The 15119-nt window shown below is 42.9% G+C and overlaps 1 protein-coding gene across 1 annotated transcript in view; it reads right to left on the reverse strand.

The window, feature by feature from the left end:
- ext1b (exostosin glycosyltransferase 1b) overlaps window positions 1–14675 on the reverse strand; it is a 133096-nt gene extending 118421 nt beyond the window's left edge. The window contains exon 1 of the mRNA XM_088601902.1: window positions 12915–14675. Within this exon, the coding sequence (XP_088458028.1) occupies window positions 12915–13864 (950 nt within the window). The 5' untranslated portion in view covers window positions 13865–14675. The remainder of the gene's footprint in view (window positions 1–12914) is intronic.
- Between the last annotated feature and the right edge of the window lie 444 nt (window positions 14676–15119).

Below are 15119 nucleotides of genomic sequence, written 5' to 3' on the forward strand. Positions count from 1 at the left end.
CAGACATTGTCCCCCACACAAGAATGCAATATGAACTAAAGGAACAATCAAACAGCACAGAGTAAAAGACACCAATAATGAAAGCTTTAAACATCTGGTTAATGTTTATAAGAAATGAAATATATTTTTAACTTAATTCAAAACCAAAGTGCTGGGTTCCCACACACCGGAGTAAGTAAATTGTGTATTTCATTCACAGCCATCAAGTAAGCCTGAAACTTTCAAATTACTGTTCTGAATGCCAGACATTTAGTCACAGATTTGCTCCTAATTTAATGGCATAATGATTTGCTACTGTATCAAAACCCTAGCTAATCCTCTGCCTTGGCAACAGCTGAATAATGTGGTATTTCTTAAACTTCCCATGAATGAAAGACCAGAGATCTGCTCAGTTTTCTGCTTTTTCTCCCTGTTTTTTTTTTCCTTGCCACACACCCTGAAGCCATAGTTAAAAACAAGTAATGCAAATGGCACAGTCCAACCATCTTGGCCAGCGATACGCTCAACAGGCAGACTTCGAAAGCCTCCAAGGCCTCCCCATCAGGCAGTCGTTTCAACCCGTGGCAAGCGCAACTCCTGAGGCTTTACAACTACAACAACAACAACAAAAAAAGATGAAATGCAGCAGCTCCAACCCCTTTGGCAAATCGCAAAACCAGACTGTGAAGCTTAATATACCACTCTCATCGGGGGCGATTTTTTATGACTTTCTCAAGTGATTGCTATTACAGCCCTTCCGAAGGAGAACAATAAGGTTGGTCTCAGCTCGGCAGCAGATCAGAATGACAAAACCAAAACTCTTTCTTGCGCTTTAGGTACAAATTTGACTAACAAAAACATCCAGCGACTTTCAGCCGATGCTGCTCTGCCAACCCCTCCCCTCCACCTCACCTCCCCCACCCACAAAGAGGGACAAAAACATACTTCTGCAAACATAAACTGAGCTGGGGCTCCTAAACGAACAATCCCCATTCTCACAAATCAGAGCAAAACGCCAATGCTGAGTTTTCTCGGTCCAGACTATCCCAAAGGCTTCTGGTTGCAAATACAATTCTCTGTGCAACAAGAAAAACCAAATAAAAAAAAAAACTGGTTAATATTTAAACAAAGGCTCTCAGTGCAGGTCAATGCATCACCTGTTTTATGGATTCTTTCACTTCAATGAGTTTGCAAACGATTTGAAATTACTGGTCTCAATTCCCAAATCTCCAAGAATAAAACCGCTGAATGTTTGCCATCTGAAAACCTTTAATTCGTTGGGTACTACTGGGGAACGTTTATTTTTACCTTTTGGATGAATTTATTGAATTTGGAATTTACATAAAAGACGGCCTCTAAATTGTAGATAATATTGATTCCAAACACTAAACATCATAAAACATAAAAAAATCCTTACACTTACATAACGATCTCTGGCCACTCCACTCAAAGCACTTCACAAGTACTGGGAACTCCCCCACCACCACCACCAATGTGCAGCCCCCCTTGGATGATGTCACAGTGGCAGCCAGCCCATCAGTACACTCCCCACACATTAGCTATCAGTGCGTAGGAGAACAGAGTAATGAAGCCAATTCTTAGATGAGGATTATTAGGAGGCCATAACTGATAAAGGCCGGTGGGGGGGAATTTAGCCAGGACACCAGGGTTACCACCCCTACTTTGAGACCCCGGTTTTACACCTCATCCGAAGGATGGTGGCTTGTCTTATGACAGTGTCCCAATCCCTGTACTGGGAAATTGGAAACCACACAGATGGCAGGGTGAGTGTACCTTACCGATCTGACTAACACCACCACGCCTTCCAACAGCACCCTTAGCCTTCCCAGGAGGTCTCCCGTCCAGGCACTGGCCAAAATCCCACCTGCTGAGCGTCGGCGGGTAGTCTGAAGGCATGCCAAGACACGTCAACCTACGAGGCTACTAAGTGGTTGCAAAGGACTCCACTGAAAGTTCGCGAAAAATAAATCCAGTTCAAAGAATTCCACAGTGGAAGTGCTCATTTTAGCTCCATCCCAGTCAGATTCCTTAGAGCTGGCTAGAGGGTCCATGAGAGACTCTACAGGCCACTGCAAGTCGTCAGACCTACGGGGTGCTTGCAAAACTATGAGAGACTCGTTAAGTCCTGTCTGCGAGCTGGTTGACAGTAAAACTACACAGCGGCTGTTCTGGAATGCAGTTTGAAAAGAGGCAGCTGGTCTGTAGCTCCCCCAGGTCAGTAGGTAATTCAGGTCACAGTTTCAGCTGCACCAATACCTCATTGATGCCTCATCCTAATTAAAAGGGGGGAAATTTTAGCAAATTTTTCAAAACGGCACTTTCACCTCTTGTGTTGGTAGCATGGAGTTAACAGAGCTTAAATAGTTAAACAATTGACATCACAAGAAAATAAGTTTAATTAAATTAACTTTTTTAATTTAAAAGCACTGTATTTGTAAAAATACCCACCATTGTACATAATTCGAACAGAGATTATCATAAACATTAAGTTCTTAGTTGCAACCTTGGAAATACGGAGAACTAAAAACGTAAAGTAATTGCTAAATACTCTTGATTAAAAAGATTTCAGCACACAGCCTACAAGGTCTTCTAGTATTCTGCAAGATGCTCAACACAGTGAAGCCGAAAATGATCCTGCAGTGTTTTCTACACACAGTATCATCTGTCATAGTCATTTTCTGAACACTGCTTTCCATCTTAAAAGTGCATTTGAGATTACGGAGCAGGTAAGCTCTTCCCGAGATAAACAGGCAATATAAATACATAATTTATGTTTAATACCTGCTCATTGTGGGATTCTTCATTCACTGGCTGCCAGAAGTAATCAGAACTTGGAATGATGCACTGTTAAAGACTGCAAAAGAAACTTTCCATTTCAGCTGAAAGCATTCAACTTGATTTCTTTTGCAGGCTTCACAAATTGTTAAATTAAGCAACAAAATCTAAACTTTAAAACGATTAAATGACTTATCCCCCACCCCCAATACAAATAAGTTTAAATTCCACAGCTGCTATTGCAATATAAAAATCCTAAAAAACATGATCACCAGAGGACTATTTTTTTAACAGTGCTTCACAGAAAGAAAGAAAAAACTACAGCTTCTTAATTGAAGTTTGCCCCCCTTCCTCTGTAAATGCGTTTTACTAAACAATTCTTTTAGGGTTGGCATCTCTTTAACGCTTCAAAAACAAGTTCCATTTTTCACCAATCTCATTGTAAAAGGGCAGGAAATAGGTGGTTACAAATTACTAGACAAAAAAAATACTTTCAATGAGAACTGAGGAGGGGGGAAAAACGACGAAGAAATTCCTAAGACTTTACTCCTCGACGATCTAAATCTCTCAACACTTAAGTCATTTTCTCTCCCAGACACTATTTTTTTTTCCCACCCCCAAAAGCAGACCCAACGATCCGTGAAGTGTCATGAATCCCGCTTAAATGAGAGCCGGTGAAGCCTCTGGACAGCCATTGTGTTGCTCGCAAAGTTCAAAAGCGAACGGCGAAATAAAACGTCACTGCCGATTGGTTCAGGCTGAGGTTCTGCTGTGGGAAGGGGGGGGGTAACTCTTGCCCTTTCCAAGTCGAAGCTTAAGGAAAGGAGTATCAAAGCACCAAAAGGCATGGAAGAATTTGTGCAAACTTTCTCACAGAAAGTCCTTAGAAGTTCCCCAAACACAATAAAGGAGATGGTTACAATTTCTACCTGTGATAAGAGACACCGAGATATCCACAACCTCAGGGCACAATGCTCGAGAAGTGATAATACGGTGCTTTAAGATACAAATTTCCATAAAAACAACAGAGCGTGGACTGGAATTTGCAAAGAAAGGAGCTTGTTGTGAAGGAAGCAAGATTATCCAGGTTCCGTATTCTCCACAAGTGCACACAGGACCAGCTTTCAGCTTTTTCCCTCATTTTAAATTTCATGCACCATTTTTATTCATTCAACCCAATGGGTCTGATGGGGGGGAATCTTACATTTTGATGTAAAATCTAATTCGAGTCTGAGGGGAAAAGGTTTTAAAGAAAGTTCTGTGGAATTCAAGCTAAAGCAGATGCTTATGGAACACTGTACATCACTGGTCCTATGTATAGTAAATGTACTGCAGTAAGGATTTTTTTTTGTCTCAGAGACTACCATCTGAAAGATTTCCTGCTCTGGTAGTATTGGAAGTGTTGCCCAACAGGCTATATAACGTGGTGTAGATCTGATTCATGACTCCCTGGATTAAGTTTATTAAAACCACATTCTATTCTTGCTACACAGGACAGGACATGGTATGAGGCACAAAATAGTCTTTTGTTGGCTGGTTTTTTAATCTCAATTCTCAACTGTGGCATGAAGAAATCTTAAAAGACATAGAAAGGTACAGCCCTCTATCAGTAAAACCAATGGCAATTTCTCTGACGTTGGAAAAAACTGTTTAATGGGAAAAATGACTTATCTAGAATTAACACGTAAAAGTAGACAGAACCACTTCAGCAGTCTGACATGATAAAATATAGTTTACAGTCCAATGCATCTGGGAGCAACATTCCCCCTGAAAAATGCTTTCTAAATATTGGAACTCATTCCCACACACTTCCTTGTTCTGGCCCAAGAAACATCAAAAGCAACAGCATTGGAATTGAAAGACTAATCACTCTCTATTCCGCTTATGCTTCCAAAGGTTAATGTTCACCTTATCCGGCCTAAATTGCCAGGACTAAAAGGATTCTTCTCGTTTGTCAGAGGCCTTTTTAGAGACATTTTGCTCCGCTTCCAAGTTCCACACCTATAGGTACTTTGATGCCACATGCAGAGCAGTGAGATTTCCCTCCAGTGCCTGAGACTCAGGGATATTTCCCAGAAAAAAAAAAACAGTGGGAACCTGCGACATCGGTTCGCTCCGAGCACAGAAGGGATTTCTTTCTCCTCCGACGCAATTTTTTTCCCCCCTCTCATCCCTTTTGCGAATGGGCGTTTGACATGCGCTTCGACAAACTCATAGTGATTAAAATCAAAATGCAGCTAATCACACGAGCGACACGGCATGCTTTCCTTTTGCTGGCAACGAGATTAAAGGGACCTGACGGCTCAGACAAGAATCCCGGCTTTCAGCACTGGCGTGTACGTCCCAGTATCAAAAGGCGAGGCGAAGTGCTTTCATCTCCACTGCAAGACAGTTGTCAGGAATGCTTAAATCATATCACCTTCAGGCTGGGTTGACAGTAAGGATGCCTGGTTCCCTTATTTCATTTACTAGAACAGATACATCTCGAATTATCCCAAAGCCATCATCTAGGTTATGATGTATAAATGACTTAAGACTGCTTTTACCACTACCGTTTTCCTTTATTAATTCATGTTCTCCAAGCTTTCTCCGTCCGCTAACGAATAAATGAGAGCTGTACTTGTTTTTCCTTTCTCCTTCAACGGGCAGGGTATCTTTGATTAGATAAAGACATAAGTCATTAATGCTGTCTCATGTGGGTCCTAATGCCCCAGTGTAGTGACGGGGACACTATACTGTAAACAGGCGCCGTCCTTCGGATGAGACGTAAAACCGAGGTCCTGACTCTCTGTGCTCATTAAAAATCCCAGGGTGTTTCTCGAAAAGAGTAGGGGTGTAACCCCGGCATCCTGGCCAAATTTCCCCATCGGCCTTTATCAATCATGGCCTCCTAACAATCCCCCTCTGTGAATTGGCTTCATTACTCTGCTCTCCTCCCCACTGATAGCTGATGTGTGGTGAGCGTTCTGGCGCACTATGGCTGCCGTCGCATTATCCAGGTGGATGCTGCACACTGGTGGTGGTGGAGGGGAGACCCCATTACCTGTAAAGCGCTTTGAGTGGAGTGTCCAGAAAAAGCGCTATATAAGTGTAAGCAATTATTATTATTATTAGAATTTCTCAAACATCAGCTAGCTCACTTGGCACCACCTGGTCCTGCTGTCCAAAATAAGTACAACATAATCCTCACTGGCATTTACAGATTTGTAGATTTGCCTTACTAGTAGTCATTGCTGACGCTGGTCAGCAAAACTAGAGATCAAAAGAACTCTGGTGTGCCTGGTAAACTATTTAAAGGCAATAGCCAAAAAAATGAAAATTTCAAAGTAGTCTTATCTGCAGACAGTGATTAAAACTAATATCAATTTAAAAAAAAAGCTGTAACAGATAATGAGGGACAGAACTGCTCTGTGGACACATATGGAATTTGACTGTCATAGCACATCAAAGATATTTAGCAGCCATCTAGTTTGAAACCCATGTTAAACCTTGGTTTGTTCTTCACTAACCAAATACAGCACTGCAGAGTGAGCAAGGTTACATTGTCTACTTTTAAGAGTTAAAAGTAGACAAGCATTCCTTTGCAGTGATCTTAGCTGCCTTCACAATGGAGTGGTGGCTGGGAATTGTTGAACAAACACTGGAAAGGCTGAGTAACTCCGGCTTTCCCCCACTGGCACCAGCACATTATTCATCCTAATCCATCAAAGAGACACCAATGTCAAATGCAGAGTTTAGTGTGTTACCAATAAAAACAGTGTGGGGGTTGGGGGACAGGAACAGGGGGGACATTTGATTCAACAGATTTTTATCATATAGACCACTGACAAGGGAACAAAACAGGTGAATTACTTCAGCTTATCATGCAGTTTTGGTACATTTACAGCCTGCTGTAGAGATTGGCCTCAAAGATAAACTTGCGACTACAAAGAACGTTTTTTTTAATAGATACAACTATCGTGTCTTTAAGCACATACATTGTTCCAACATGGGATTACTACAGTCTATCCATGCCTTGGAATCTGAAGACACCACACTGCTTTAAAACGAGACTTTTGGAGGAGTCATTAAAAATCCTACAATAAAAAAGGACAACCTGAAATCCTGTATGGATAAAGCTGTCAAATATGTAAGCTGTACAACGACAATGTGAAAACCCACAAACTAAGAACAGTGGTTTAATTAACTTACTCTTTTCGTTGGAAGGATATAGTGACTGAGAACAGCTAGAGCTGGTTGAGAAGGCAAAGGTTGTAAATTAAAATAAGAATATCTTGCAGACGCATACTACAGTTGGCAATGCTGTGTGTTTCTTGCCACTGAGCTGTAAATAGATGACACAGGAGAAGAACATGGCTTCTTCAGTGAGTGCTGAATTGTATGCCTGAAGTTTTCTAAATCCAGTGTTGAAAACCAATGGGTTTACTTTGTAGTCTAGGTTATTGTAAGGCAAAGGAATTGAAGCTACAGACCTCTGCGCTGAAAAATTTAAAAACTGAAACCTTGACTTATTATATATATATAATGAAATATAATTCATATTTTAACTGGTCAACACTGGTGCACAATTCTACAGTTAATTCTACAGTTAAACCACCAACACAGTTTTGGTAATGAACTGAGCAGATCACTCATTTTTCTTTACTTTCACTCAACATGCATCAGTTCACACAAATCAGATTTTAAAAATCCTTAGAGCCATACAGTAACAATAGACGTTATATTTTGGGCTTTGTAGACTATGAGCACAATAAAATGTGATTCGAGTTTAAATCCATTATGCATCCTGTGGCCTTTTGGCCACAAACGTCCCCTTTGAAAATTACCAGAGTAGTGTCATTATCATTCGCTTCTGCACATAGCAGGCAAAGACATTCAAAAACACTCTGGATCATGCGCAAAACTTGGTGAGTGATCTTAAAACTTTTCAACTTTAAAAATCAGCACTCAGGTTTTCCCCATCAAAGAGGCTGTTTTTACTGTGCATTAGTTGCATTTTCTCTCTTAAGTGCAGCTTAAAAAGAGTTTCAATCACATGGTGAGAAAATAGATTTGCTCTGTGCGCCAAAGTTTTTCAAGCTCTGTACCTGCACAAGTGTCAACTCTTAAACCTGTAGTTATCATTGTGCTAATTTCCTTTAAAAAATATGCTGAGCATCAGAACAGATTTTATATACACAAAGCAGAGTTTTATATTAAAAAAAAAGTTGCAGGTTAATTCTGAGGTGCCATAATTGCTAGCCATTACATTGTCATTACCGAGGGAAAGAAAGAGCAGAAACACAAGCTGGTGCTTTGTGTATAAGATTGAGTAGAACACCGACAAATATGATCAGATTTCAGAGGTCAACCTGTACCATCCACTTATTTTAGTTTTTTTTTTAGCTGAAAGCTGTAACAGGCCACCAGTGAAGACGGCTTTTCTGGTAGATTTGAGGGGGGGGATCTTAAGGATTCATTTGGAAATAAAATGAATAAAAACAGCGCCTCCTACACACTAACCGGGAGAGTTTTGGACACTATGCTTCCCCAGGCTTGAGCAGTCTGGGTTGTAGGAAAAGTGAATCTGGTCATTATTTCCATGAAATGTAAGGGTATTGAATCTTTTTTTGTTTCCTTCTTACAGTGGCAAATCTATTCCAAAAATAACAACCAATTGCAGGCTGATAATTCGAATTGAAAACAAAATACTCTCTAAGCAACCATGAAATAACTGAGTAAGTCTGACTACATGGTCAATTTCACCAGGGAGGCCTGTAGTTAAGCATTAAATTGTTAGATTTTGTAGACATCAGGAAGGGTACTGCACAATAGTACAAGAGAAAGGAATAATTGTAGGAGCATTGCAACGGTACCTACAGTACACAATCAAATACACAATAGTACTTAAGCAGAAAAGTCAACAGAATATCCAGTGCATAACATAAAACTAAAAGTGCTCAAACATTTTCTGTACTTACACAAAAGAACTGAGTACTTCTTAATGACGATTTTAGAGGGAAGATTTCAAAAACAGCAGACAAATTCTTCATTTGAAAGAGGATTTTATTTTCCCCAAAAGATGTGTAATCACAGCATAACGCGCTTAGGAATGTTTTGAGTCCGCAACATACTTCTCAATACCACACATCATTTAGTATTCATCGATCATTTTCCTACACCAACATACAGAACACCTGCCTTGCTTAATCACTGTAAATGAAAACCGATTCTGAGAAAGTAAAAAGTACCATAATGCAAAAAAAAACCTGAACCTATAAACCAAGAGTTAAAGCTACCACCTATATTTATCTCCTCTACATATTTAGTGATTTTAGTCTCTCTACAACAGTTGGGCTGTTTCTAATAATAATAATAATAATAATAATAATAATAATAATTGCTTAAACTTATATAGCGCTTTTCTGGACACTCCACTCAAAGCGCTTTACAGGTAATGGGGATCCCCTCCTCCACCACCAATGTGCAGCATCCACCTGGATGATGCAACGGCAGCCATAGTGCGCCAGAACGCTCACCACACATCAGCTATCCGTGGGGAGGAGAGCAGAGTAATGGAGCCAATTCATAGATGGGAATTATTAGGAGGCCATGATTGGTAAGGACCAATGGGAAATTTGGCCAGGATGCCGGGGTTACACCCCTACTCTTTTCGAGAAACGCCCTGGGATTTTTAATGACCACAGAGAGTCAGGACCTCGGTTTTTACGTCTCATCCGAAGGACGGCGCCTGTTTACAGTATAGCGTCCCCGTCACTATACTGGGGCATTAGGACCCACACGGACCGCAGGGTGAGCGCCCCCCGCTGGCCCCACTAACACCTCTTCCAGCAGCAACCTTAGTTTTTCCCAGGAGGTCTCCCATCCAGGTACTGACCAGGCTCACACCTGCTTAATGATCCTCCCCTCCTCAAGTACCTTTAAATAACTGGAGACAGTGATAATATACACAGCAATTTTAATTTTCTTGGTATGACATCCATACAGTCACCGTATGAGCGATCAGCTTCACTGACATACTCCCTTCAATCTCAACCATTACTTCATCAAATTTAAATGAACATACGTTTAGAATTTGATTGAGGGTTACAAACAAAAGCCTCCAATTTGTTTATTATATTGGAACAGGATTACTCATTTTAGAGATTACTCCACTACTGACTCGGGAACATATATTTCCAATGGTTGTACTCTACACATATCGCCCCCACTGACACAATTTGCAGTACAGCACCAACCCAAGACAGCAAAATGTGATAGTAAGTGCAGGACTAACACAGTCAGCGTTGTTTGAAGCAGAAGACACATTTCTGGTTCTGTCAAACTTGGAGATGAAGGGCGGGGAGGGAGGGGTAAAAAAAATCATATTTCAGGAGACTGAAAATAGTAAGGACATTGTAAATTATGCACTGTGCCCCCACTGTGCTGCTGTCAACTTGCAAGAAACAGACTATCCCTTGCTTTTAGAAATAATTAAAGTGCACAGTGGTTTGCAGCTTAATTTAAGCAAAAACCCGGATTTCACAGTAACAAAAATAATGAGACATTTTTAATTGTGTGTCAAGCAACGAGCCAATCACAAAAAGAAAGGGGGTTGTTAACATTTAGAGGCACACAGCTGCCAGTCTAATGAGTTCTCATCTCACAGCCTCATCTGCTACTGTATCTGCTTTCACCTTTGTTTTTGATCTAATAAAAAAAGAGACGGTATTATCCACATTTGCACTGTGTATATCTTTACTAATTTCGCTGGATCTCATTTACTTCCAAGTTCTTTTTCGAGATGTGGGGCTCGGCATCATAATCATATGGAATGCCTGCCAGTCCAAATTAGGAACGCAAACTGTATGGGACAGATGATTAAGATACTCGTCCCATGGGAACTAGTTAAAGATCCAGGGCTGGCACAAGCAAGGAAAACACCACCCTTTTCGCGCTACATTATTACCGACCTACTTTGTGCCAGAGCCTCTGTAGAGTTCTACATTGCATATTAACGTACAGACACGTAAATGTATTAACTCCCGGCTTCGACGATGCAAAGAAGACGATGTCTAATTTTATCTCAGTTCCGTTTCCATTGCAAAGGTACAAATTATTTTATGGCCGTCACTGCTACAGAAATTAACAATGGTGCCAGGGATAAAAAAAAATCTTCTTCTAAGCCAGTAACAACGTAAATGACCCTAACTCAAAGGCACGTCTGCTAATTACCCTAAGCATGTGCCGCCAGTTATAAAACATACAAATAAGATACTGCACGTTGCAGTACTTTCCGCGGTTTTGTCATGCAGATTATTTCCAGTGAGAATTATTAACGCGATCTGTCGTCCTCTGCTCGGAAAGGTGGCTGTCTGCCAGCAGCCAGACCAAATTCCTAAGGTATTTAAATACAAGAATGGGACGCGGATTTTAACATAACCCAGGAAAATAAGGTAACTGTAGAAAATAAGGAAGCGAAATGACGGAGCGCAAACCGGACTTCAATTTGTACCTTGACCTGAACTATCGCTTTTACTAGCAGTTGTGCAACTAAAGGCCTGCTGTAACTCTGGGGGTGTTTCCGTTTATTACCTGAATACCTCATTAAAAAGGGTGCTGCTGGCTGTTTCCGACAATGAGCACAGCGTTTTTATGGTCGCACCTAAAACACCCCCCGACAAACAATCAAAAAACCTCACAATGGCCATAAAACCCCTGAAGTCGGTTTTACTCCGCATACAGGAAATCAGTGAAGATGGGCTTAAACCGAGTGTAATTAAGTCTCCAATACGAAATACTGCCTACCAAGCAAGTTGCCCTTCGCTCTGAAACTCCTAGGTGTGGTACCGTATTCACCCTAAATGTCCGGCTTTATGTGAGCCTGCGGTAATGTCAAAATCTCAAGATTTGTAAAACATCGCCACGTCCAAAGTACGAAACGATTTTCCTGTGCGCACCAGACACCTCTCCACCCTGCCCTCCGATCCGCTCATTTTCAGAGCAGTGTGGTGGTGGTTGTTTTTTTTTTTGCTTCACGAACACCTTAACGGGAGAGTCGTAGTAACGTTTCTCCTCGTTGTCTTCAATTGCTGTGCAAAACGGTAGCACCAGAAAGTGCGATACAAGCCCAGTAAAATGACTCCGGGAGCAGCGCCGGGTCAACAGTGCGCACACCCCGACGCGTCAAACGGGTCGGGGTCAGGCCGCCGCCTTCGGGAAGATGAAAAGGCTCATTCCTGGTGAAGACCTCGCTGTTTTGTAGCAACACCGGCTGAAAGCATGAGCCCAGAAGAGGAGAGCATGATCGAAGCCGATAATGCGCTACTCCCGGTCTGTCACGCCGAACCCTTGTCCCGTTAGCTGTAATTGGAGATAAGTTTCTTTTTTTCTCTTCTGAGGGGCTGGGAGCAGTGATTTACACAAATAAATGAATGCATGGAGGGATGCTCTCTCTCCATTTTTCCATTCACGCCTGAAAGGAGGATAGCAGACCCCCGTTAAGATATTTCACCAGTTCGGTCCCAGATCTCGTCAGGCCTGACAATGCGTTTCAATGCACGAAACGACTGAATTTATACTGCGAGGCAGACGCGCTCCGTGGTTACCCAGCCAGTGCTGGTGTCTCCGATACTGGGGAAAGCTCACCGCACTGGAATTGCAACCACTACCATTGACAGCCCTAACTCACGATGTGGCAAGGGTCCAGAAACCGGCGTTGGGCACGGAAGGGAAAACTCCTACCGGAACTTCATTCATAAAGAAATAACAAATAATTGCTGTTGGCGTGACGGCATTCCCCCAGTACCCCGAGCCCAGCTTTTGGGAAATTAAGTGGATTTTCAGCCCAATTGCTTCAACAGCTGCGCACAAATTGACCGCTCTATGAAAGGGGGCACCGGGCGTCTAAAAATCAGTTAACTTTTACATCTTGAGAACCCCTTCAACAGACCCTACTTCCTCTGACTGGGACGTTGGTAAAACTAACCTGGAAAGTGTATAAGTACACCACCCCATACGGCGCTCATGGCACACTGTTGCACGGTACGGCCGACCACACGTTACGACAGGAGCCCCACCAGTTGGCCGCCGCGACAGCAAGTGACTGAGCAAAGTTGTGCGCGACGACTCGGCGGTGACCACTAGCCTGACTCACTTACTTGTCATACTCCGCGTTGTCCCTGTCACAACGTGCGTCCTTGTGTTTCTGCCAGTCCTTGCCGTGCTTGCAGGTGGTCAAAAGGACCACGTCCTCCGCGTTGTGGACATGGTATAAGGCATTCCTCGTGTCTGACCCGATGCCGGTCAAGTACCTCTTCCCCTTAAACACCAGCATGTATTTCCTGAAGGGGGGGATGGAATTGTACTTCAGATACCCCCGTTCTCCTCCTGTCCTGGGGTGATCTTTGGAAAACAACGGGATGGAAACGTCGAAACCGGGTCGGAAGTTTTCGGTACCGATGCTGGCTTTCGCCAGCATTGCCTGACCAATGTCGAACCCGAGGTCTTCCGTGTAATCCGGCCACGTACCCGAATACAAATTAAAGATTAGATGGTTCCTACCGTTGCTCCACAGGTGAAGGTTTTGGACTTTTGTTTTTAAATTATGCACGTACTGAGGGGAGAGCTGGTCTCTGTCCAAAGTATCCAAACTTAAGACGAACAGGCAAGCTTGGCTGGGATCTGAAGTATAAAACCTGGATCCCTCAATGGCTGACAGAATGTTTTGGTAACTTTCCGAGATTTTCTCCCCTTTTTGCTGGGGGTAGACGTAAACTTTGAAACCGTTTCGCTGGCACAGCGAGAAATCAAAGCAGGAGTCCATGCGACACCTCTTGCCTTTGTACACGCTGGAATTGGCGTCCCTCTTCTGTCTCGGGGAAATGTGCATGTTGTAATCCACGTTTTCCAATCGGTCCCAAGGAAAGAAAGATTGCAAATGGTCTGAAAAGTGGGGCCAAGGCTGATTCGGATGGAAACCATTTCTGCTGCGATCGTCACGCCGGCTCTGGTTTCGCTGAGCAGGAACTTGAAAACCTCCAACGTAGAACAGTAGAACAAGACAGGCGCCGGCGGAGAGCAGGATTAAATAGCGTTTTTTGGCCTGCATGTGTCCTACTATCTGGGTCGAGATGTTTGCAAATAAAACCGAAAAGCCCCGAAGTTTCGCTCTCACCACCTCCAGCTCCTATCCGCCATCTTCCACCACCCTGCAAGGATTTCAAACTCTCGTCTTCCCTCTTCTTCTTATTCCGTTCCCAAATCCTGGGACCGATCCAGTGCATGTGGGCGACTTATTCTTTATCTTTCCCCTCTTCTATCTATCATTGTTAGAGCGCGCCGCTGGTATATTGCCCAAGACGTAAAGAAGAGGCGCTACTAAGCAGTCGCACAGAACAGGCGCGCCTCCAGCCCGTAGCCTGTTCAGATCTTGCCGAAATGGACTAACTCCTTCCACAGTGGGCTGATGGCTCGTGTTCTGTACGCATCCGAGAAAAGCGACACACAGTCTCACTGCAAACTCATGTACACGCCGCCGGCAGGGATTATCAACAGCCGTCTGGTATCCGTACAGAAGGTACCCGCTTGTTCGGTTCCTTAGGATCATTCCATGATTCTGGCAGGAGAGGCTCGCCGTCTATTTAAAACACTGTAGCCTCACAAATCCCTGCATTTCTCTTAATTTTGAGAACAATCCCACCACCAAGAGACATCGGCTCGCATCTACCGGGTGAGCCTGTTTGAGCTCGGCAAGTAAAACAAGATGTTGAAAGTCCCCCAGCTGCAATTTCGTCACTGTGAAGGAATCCAAAAAGAGAGTTTAAACTGCAAAGTCTCTGACCCCAGTGTCCAATTACCGAATGCTCGGCGGTTCCGATTGTTACTCTTTAACATTCCAATCCAGACACGACGGCAGCTGGCGACGTCACATCACTACGCAACGGGCTTTCCCATTGGCTCGGCGTCACGTCCGGAGAGGGCGGCGCATCCGCTGCACCCATTCATAACCAAAGGCGAGCAAAAGAGAGGCGATTTTTTTTTTTTGTTTGTTTCTCCTTTTGGTCCAGGTGCATTTTTTACAAACTGCACACTATCATCTGTGCACTGTTAGGAATTGCTCCCAGCCCAGATTTGCTTTTTGCCAAATAAACAACTTGTAAAATATTTTAGATGGATTTTTTTTTATAAAACTCAGGTTCGATAGTAATTAACTTAATTAAGGTGGACGACCTTTATCCTTCTTTTTTATTAATATTACCAGAGTACAACCATTCTAATCCCGAACTATTTAACAGATTTCTAGTACAGCACGCTAAAGTGAGCGATTTCAGCTAATTCTATCCAATCAACTGTAAGTTCAGTGC

Source organism: Lepisosteus platostomus, chromosome 12, assembly GCF_059453375.1.
Source record: "Lepisosteus platostomus isolate fLepPlt1 chromosome 12, fLepPlt1.hap1, whole genome shotgun sequence".
Classification (NCBI taxonomy): domain Eukaryota; kingdom Metazoa; phylum Chordata; class Actinopteri; order Semionotiformes; family Lepisosteidae; genus Lepisosteus; species Lepisosteus platostomus.